This window comes from Condylura cristata, unplaced genomic scaffold (genome assembly GCF_000260355.1).
Source record: "Condylura cristata isolate star-nosed mole 26May11 unplaced genomic scaffold, ConCri1.0 scaffold00008, whole genome shotgun sequence".
In the NCBI taxonomy this organism is placed as follows: domain Eukaryota; kingdom Metazoa; phylum Chordata; class Mammalia; order Eulipotyphla; family Talpidae; genus Condylura; species Condylura cristata.
In genome coordinates, this window is record NW_004567109.1 from 52690079 (window position 1) to 52697991 (window position 7913).

Consider the following 7913-nt stretch of genomic DNA (forward strand, 5'->3'; position numbering starts at 1 on the left):
TATATATATATCTTCTCAAATGTTATTTGAACCAGTCTGAGCATATTCTTAGCATTCTCATTAATGAGTTGAATTACATACTTAATGTGTTTATTTGCTATTTTTACTTTTATGAGTCATAATTTTTATCTTTTTTTCAAATTATACTTTATAACTGGTAATAGATTAGCTGCTTCACCTTTAAGCCTTCAGGTCCAGGCTCACCCACATACCCTTTTTGACCTGGTTTCCCCTAGAAGAGAACAGAAGAAAAAGACATGAAAAAGACATGCTCAATCATATTTGAGTTGCCTAAGATTGATGAAATTTATTTAGATGAATTACCAGAATATTATTTAATGTATTTGATCATGCTCATTATCTATTCATTCTAGAATGTTTGACAGTCTACTATTGTGTGCAGTTCTAGGCACCAGAGAAAGAGGAGTACACAAACACACCTGTCTTCACAGAGCTTACATTCTAATTAGGATGACATAAAAAAAATAAGTAAAATATATATTGTATTAGGTAGTGGTAATTCTGAGGAACACAATTAACCAAGGAAAGAAGATACAACCATGTGGGAAGTTTGCTGAGATTTTTTTTTTAATAACAGTTTATTTTTACATCATTTTGTGCATTTTTTCCCCCCATCTCAATTGTAATCCCTGCAGGTTCCCCATCACCAAGTCACCTGTGTGCCATCACCATAATCCTGTGCACTTCCCTTCACCTCCTCCCCCCCCGTTTTTGATCCTATTCCCCACTCCACCCCCACAAAATGTCTCTGGTATATGGTTGTACATTATTCTTGTTACTTTCTTACCTGGTCCATTATACTCCTGCTATGAGTGAAACCATCCGGTATTTTTCTTTCTCTTTCTGGCTTATCTCACTAAGCATTATCTTTTCCAGCTCCATCCAAACTGCTGCAAAAGACATGTGTTTCTCTTTTTTTGGTTGCTGAGTAATATTACATTGTATATATGTACCACCTCTCTTTAATCCAGTCATCTACTTTTGGGCATTTGGGCTGCTTCCATGTTTTTCCAATTGTAAATAAAACTTGCTGAGATTTTTTAATGTGACTGCCAGGAAAGAAAGACCTCACTAAGATGGTGGCACATGAGTAAACTGAAAGAGCAAGTTCCATAGATAATCTGAAGGGAGAAAATTCCAAGGAGAGAAATCATGAACAAAGGTCCAGGATATGTTAAAGTAGAGTAAGAGAGAAGAGAAAATAGGGGCAAAGGAGGAAAGGGGGAAAGAGGTGAGGCCATGGAGGGCCTGGTTCTGCAGTGAAGGGCTTTGGCTTGTACTCTGAGACATGAAGCCTAAGACAAATTTTGAGACAGAAAGTGTCATGACCTATGTTTTAACGGATCATGCTGTTGAAAAGCAGAAGCAGGGAGTCAAGTATAAAATCTGCAGTAATAACCCAAGTGAGAGATGACAGTATAGAGATCAGGGTAGACGTAGAGAAGACTGTGGGAAGGCATAAAGATTTTTTTTTTAAAGATTTATTTATTTATTCATACAGAACTGGGGTACAGGCCAGAGATGCGGAGGGTGAGAGGATTCACCAGAGACAGAGTGGGGAGCAGAACAGGCAGATTAATGAAGTACACTGCTGAGGGGAGCAGCGGGCGGGCCAGGAGAGGTCTGCCTCGCCATGTGGATCTCCTCCAGGGCAGGCGGGAATCGAACTCATGCGGAAGTGGTTTAAGCTTCTTAGTGCTGTGCTTTAGCCCACTGCGCCACCAGGGAGGGCCCGGCATAAAGATATTTTTATAGTTTAAAGGAACAACTTCTAGAAACTGCTGATAGGTCATGTATGGATTCTAAGAGACACATACAGATCCAGCATAAATTTAAGAATTTTTTTTAAAGATTTATTTATGTATTCAGAACTGGGGTACAGGACAGAGGCACAGGGATGATGAGGATTCACCAGAGACAGAGTGGGGAGCAGGACTGCAGATCAACAAAGTACACTGCTGAGGGGAGCAGCAGGCGGGTCAGGAGAGGTCTGCCACGCCATGTGGGTCACCTCTGAGGCAGGGATTGAACTAGCACTGAAGTGGCTTTAACTTCCTAGTGCTGCGCTTTAACCCACTGCACCACCAGGGAGGGCCCAAATTTAAGATTTTTAATCTGATTAAGGGAACAAATAGGAAAGAGTGTGGGAAGAACAGAGTTGGAAGCTCAGTTTTGATGACTGCATTTGACAGCATGTTAAGCATCTAAGTAGAGATCTGGTAGTAGTATTTTAGCTCAGAGTTGAGAGGGCAGAGGTTCTGATCTGAACGTGTGATTTAGGAAATCACTGGCATTTATATGGTATTTAAAGCCAAAAGACTGGACAAAATCATCTGGGTAGTATGTATTGATAGAAAAGTTTGCAAACTAAATCTTGGAACACTTCAAAAAGTTGGAATTTGAAGAAATGAGGAAAATACTCAAATTTTCCATCAAAGGGCTAGGCAGAAAGTCATTCACACAAAGAAAGTTTTGTTTCCAAATATAATGAGTAAACTTGTCAATTTTTGAAGGTTATCAGAATGCAGTAATGTGAACAGTAAGAAATGACCACTGGACTCATCAGCATGGAGATCACTGATGATCTTTGTAAGATTGTTTTTTTGGGCCATCCCTGGTAACGCAACGGGTTAGGACACAGCAGTGCAAGCTAGTGCAGCTGCTTCAGTGCCAGTTTGATCCCCAGCCCTGGAAGTGACCACATGGTGCAGCAGGCCTCTCCTGACTCGCCCGCTGCTCCCCTCAGCAGTGTACTTTGTTGATCTGCTGTTCTGCTCCCCACTCTGTCTCTGGTGAAGCCTCTCACTGCCCTGTAACTCTGGCCTGTACACCAGTTCTGTGTGTCTAAATAAATCTTTTAAATAAAAAAAAGATCGTTTGTTTTAGAGTGGTGGATACAAACATGGTTTCAGCAGGTAGGAGGAGGAGAAAAACTGAAGAAAAAAAAAATTGCTATACAACATCTTGAGAAGTTTTACTGAAAAAGGAATGAGAGTTCCCTACCTCTGGAGAGAACACTGACATCAATACACTTTGCTTTTATAATATGCAGGGAAGAATTCTTGGATCAATGGTTTCAGTTAGGCAAGAGGGTAAGAAATGTAGAAAACAAGTTTTGACATTAGCTAGACAAATGGTCTGTTCATCCACACTAGCCACGGGGAGGCAGAGTGAATGGCACAGGTTCAGGTTTATTGAAAAGAGCAGTGGTAGAAATGTGTGGAGGTTCTCTCTGATTACGTCAATCATCTTAGAGAATTAGGGAGTAAGATAAGGGGCTAGGAACGAGGTTGAGAGAAATGCAGAGTTGAGGAAAGTAAAATAATCTAAAAAAGTTATGAATGTAAATAGGAAGGGGACATTATTCAGAATGCAATAAAAGGGCTAATTATAATGTCTGAAATAGACTAGCATGTGAGGTCTTGAAGTTAATAGAAAGATGGAAAGATCACAGGGTCAGTGAGTTGAAATTTCTATGGGGACTGCTGGATTGGGTAGAATGACCATGGTTTTTTATATTAAACAACTGGAGGTCATTATGTGTCATCTAATATGTATGACAAATTCAAATCAATGAATAAAATATGAAAGGGAGATTGCTAGTCAGAACACAATTTATAATATCTGCTAGGCATTACAGAATTATATTTTGTTATGGTTACCCATAAATAAATACTCCATTTTCTTTCATTTAACAAAACAGAACAAAGCACTGGTTGTCATTCTGTTTTAGCCACACAAAAGATCCCTAGTAACTTAACTTATATTTCTTATAACTTATATTTCTACCTTAAGAGTTATTTTAATTTCTGACTCTGCCTTACTTCAAGTTGTCTAGTGGTTTCCTACCAAGCAGAAACTAGAGCAAAGAATCAAAAGATAAACTGTCACACATAAATTATTCTTCAATCAATTTACAGATTTAGGACAAGAAATATAGTTATGAGTCTAAGTTATTAGATTTGTCATTGATATTTATAAAGCATTTTAGTAATATATTTGTATTCACACTATTTGGAAAGAGGTTTAATGAGAGCATTTTCATCTTTAATATAATTCTCATACAAGAGGTACTGTAATATATTATGAAATACTTACACATTATGGAAAAAAACTCATTAGAATGTGCTAGGAGCACATTATTCATCTCTTTGAAATGCACACTTTAGCCTGATCATTACAGTTGTTACTTCTGGTCCTGTTACCTACTGTTACATTCGGTTTCTCTAGAGCATGCTATTTCTGAGCATATAATACTGAAATTTCAGTTTCACACCTAAACAATTTGGACAATATCTTGGAGGGTTATTTTAGGATTAGAGAGGACTGAGGTTACCTCTTGAGAGCAATACTGGGCCTAAATTGATCTTCAACAAATCGTAGCAACAAAAATTGTAAGACTGAACAGGCAAAAGGTGAATGTGATTCTCATTTTTTTCCCCTAGGGATGCAATTTAAAAGATCAGTTTTACCAGACTCAAATAACAACAGTGTTTCTGTTACATAATTCACCTCACAAAAAATAAAATAAAAATTCTTTTTCTTTCAATGGGATAGTGGCAGTGTATGCACTAGTGAGGTAAAGGTGCAAAAGAATTACAGTTTCCTTAAATGTAAAATTGTTGTAAGAACCTGTAATTATGATTTTCTCAAGAATGATGTATTTCATGGATTTCATAATGCTTGTTAAAATGTGATACACACCCTAATAACATCACAATATTGTAAAATTTGTTCATATATACACAAATTCTCAAATTCATTTTAGAACTTAAAAACAAGTAGTTTATAAATTACTACACAACAGTACCTAAAGAAGAAAAAGTTGGCAGAAAACATATCTTCCTAGTTTTTCATCAGTTTACTGACATACTTAGAAAAGAGGTTCTTGCAATATAACTAAAATTGCTAAGGTTTTTTGCCTCTGATTTTATTTGAGAAACTATCAATAATTTGTGGAAATTATTGATACCATAAGATCACTAAAGAATATGTAGTAGGTGCAGCAACTTGGATGGAGCTGGAAAAAAAAGATCATGCTTAATGAGATAAGCCAGAAAGAGAAAGAAAAATACCGGATGGTTTCACTCATAGCAGGAGTATAATGAACCAGGCGAGAAAATAACAAAAATAATGAACAACCATAGACCAGAGACATACTGTGGGGGTGGAGTGGGGAATGGGATCAAAAATGGGGGGAGGGGAAGAGAAATGCACGAGATTGTGGTGATGGCACACGGGTGATTTGGTGATGGGAAACCCGCGGGGATTACAATCGAGACGGAAAAATAAATGTACAAATGATGTAAAAATAAACTTTTGTAATAAAAAAAAAAAGAATATGTAGTAGGTATAGTAACGACTAAACTATCGAGGGACAAACCAGGTACAGAAATATTTTATTTGGGGGAACTGTGAGACTATATTTTAATTTTTCTCTTGCTATCATTTAAAATTGGGTGCTAGTCAAAACATTTACAGAACAGTTGTTGTAGGAGAATCACTTCTGGAAAATCACTGATATGATACATACTCTTGGCCCAAGTTCTCCAAAGGGTCCCACAGGTCCTTCTTCTCCCTTAAGAAAGGAATTAGAGCATATCATGGCCTGAAATAAGCATTTAAGAATGAAAACCCTGGCCCTCCCTGGTGGTGCAATGGGTTAGAACACAGCACTGCAAGCTGGCTGCAGCCGCTTCAGTGCGAGTTTGATCCCCAGCCCTGGAGCTGGCCCACATGGCATAGCAGACCTCTCCTGACCCGCCCACTGCTCCCCTCAGCAGTGTACTTCCTCGATCTGCCTGTTCTGCTCCCCTCTCTGTCCCTGGTGAATCCTCTCACCCTCCGCATCTCTGGCCTGTACCCCAGTTCTGTATGAATAAATATTTTTTAAAAAATTAAAAAAACAAACATATAATGTTACCATGATGGTATAACAACTTTAGGCCTAGTGTTGATGAATATAATATACAAATCTCTCTAGAAGCATTTATTCTATTTTATTTATTAACATTTTGCTCAATTTATAATTCAGTCAAGATACAATTTACTGTGAAATTATCTCCTGTATTCATTTTGACTTGCTTTACCATCATACCCTTGAACCCTTCCATTTTGCTGTAAGTGGCAACATGTCATCTTTCTTTATGGCTGAATAATATTCCACAGTGTAGAGATGTCACATCTTGATACAATCTTCAATCTATGGGTCTTTAGGCTGCTTGCACATCTTAGCTATTGCAAATATTGTTGACATAAACATTGCAGAGCATATGGTTTCCAAGTAGCTCAGGAATATTGATAATTAGGGATGTTGTGCATGTTGAGAGGGAGGAAGTATAAGGAGAATTTCTGTTTTCCCATCATTTTACTATGAACCTTAAAACTGCTCTAAAATATCATATTGAAAATATCCTTGTGATAAGCCATCTATTCCATTTTTGCCTTACAAATGAACTCAGAAGAGAGAAAACCACAACCAACACTGAATACTTTGAAATGGATGTGTCAGCTGGCAGTGGGGGTCGCCCTGACCCAGCACAGGTCATTTTCACTCAAACTGATTCAAACATAAAGCTAGTATGAGTTGCCTATTATTCCAAAGCACTCATAAATCAAATTATCCAATGACAAAAAAATGTATCATCCATTACCTTACAAGTATAAAATAGACCTAAAGACTAAATATAAATTCTAGGACACATGAATGAAATTCTGGGCTCAGATTCTTCTGTTATTCCAGTGAGACCATTGACATAAATCAATGCTTTCAGAATATTGTAAAATGATTCTAAGTACCATTCCAGAACTGCCAGTATAAAATGGTAACTTGAAATTATTCATGGCAAATTGTTTTCCATACTAAAATGTGCTTTCTTTAAGCAAAAGCTAAAGCCTCACAAAAAAAGGGGTAACTAAAAAAATTGCTGACAGTATATTTATTTCCTCCATACCTGTGCTCCTTTGAGACCAGGAGGCCCAGGAGGCCCTCTATTTCCAAGGAATCCCTAGAAGGGCAACACAGACACACACATTAGTATATTTAACTCAATTTTTTTTTCAATCAGCAATAATCTATAAATAGGCATGCTATTTGGGTAAACTTCCTAAAGTGAATGAGAGAGTTATGAGCAGAAAATTATAGGCCATTCAAAACATTGGGAAAAATAGGATAGTTATTTTTAAACAATGTGTTATTGTTTAAATAATCTGCTTAGGATGTTACTCTTCAACCAGACACATTTGCAGAAAAAGTACTTGCCAATTTAAAGCAATGAACAATAAATACACAGTAGAGTGTCCACAAAGTCTGGAAACAGATGGAAGGAACATAATGTGTTTTAATATCTAAAATACTAGCAGAGGCTGGAAAACATTATTCATACTAGATATTCCACTTCTTGATAATAAGAGAAGGTACAATCTGAACACAATTAAAACTTACAGATTAAATCTTTCATTAATAAAAATGGGTGCTAAAAATCAAATGTTTCCTAAATAAACATTTTGTGAAAGTAACTGAAAAAAACTTCCTAGCTCAGAAAAGACACTGCACTATCTATTCAACAAAGCACTCTTTTACTTATCAGTTCTGTTCTCTTTTCAGGAATGTCAGATTTACTGGCAATAACCTAGCCTTTGCGTGCAGCTCTCTTGTTTTTAATCTGAAGAGATAGGTTAGGATATTGAAGTGGGCATGTGTTTTATGAAAGCTCAACACACATTCATCTCCTATTCAGGCTAGGGTACACTAATTTTCTGTAGGGAAAATTTCTGTCCCCAAAGTTAGTTCATGTGCTTTGACCATATCTGATTAAATTTAAGGGTAGACATGTGACATGGACCTAAGTCAGTCATCATATTTTTCTCTACCCTTAAAAACAATGGTTCAG

General features: G+C 37.0%; 1 protein-coding gene across 9 annotated transcripts in view; it reads right to left on the reverse strand.

Annotated features, from left to right (window-relative positions):
* The window catches only part of COL24A1 (collagen, type XXIV, alpha 1), a 247039-nt gene that overhangs the window by 127574 nt on the left and 111552 nt on the right, over positions 1-7913 (reverse strand). For all 9 annotated transcript variants that reach the window (XR_001145261.1, XM_012722607.1, XM_012722606.1 and 6 more), the window contains 3 exons: positions 6975-7028; positions 5555-5599; positions 179-232 (listed from right to left, as the gene is read on the reverse strand). Coding sequence is in view for 8 of the 9 variants with exons in the window: in XM_012722607.1 (XP_012578061.1) it covers positions 179-232; positions 5555-5599; positions 6975-7028 (153 nt within the window). In the remaining variant the exon portion in view is untranslated. The remainder of the gene's footprint in view (positions 1-178; positions 233-5554; positions 5600-6974; positions 7029-7913) is intronic.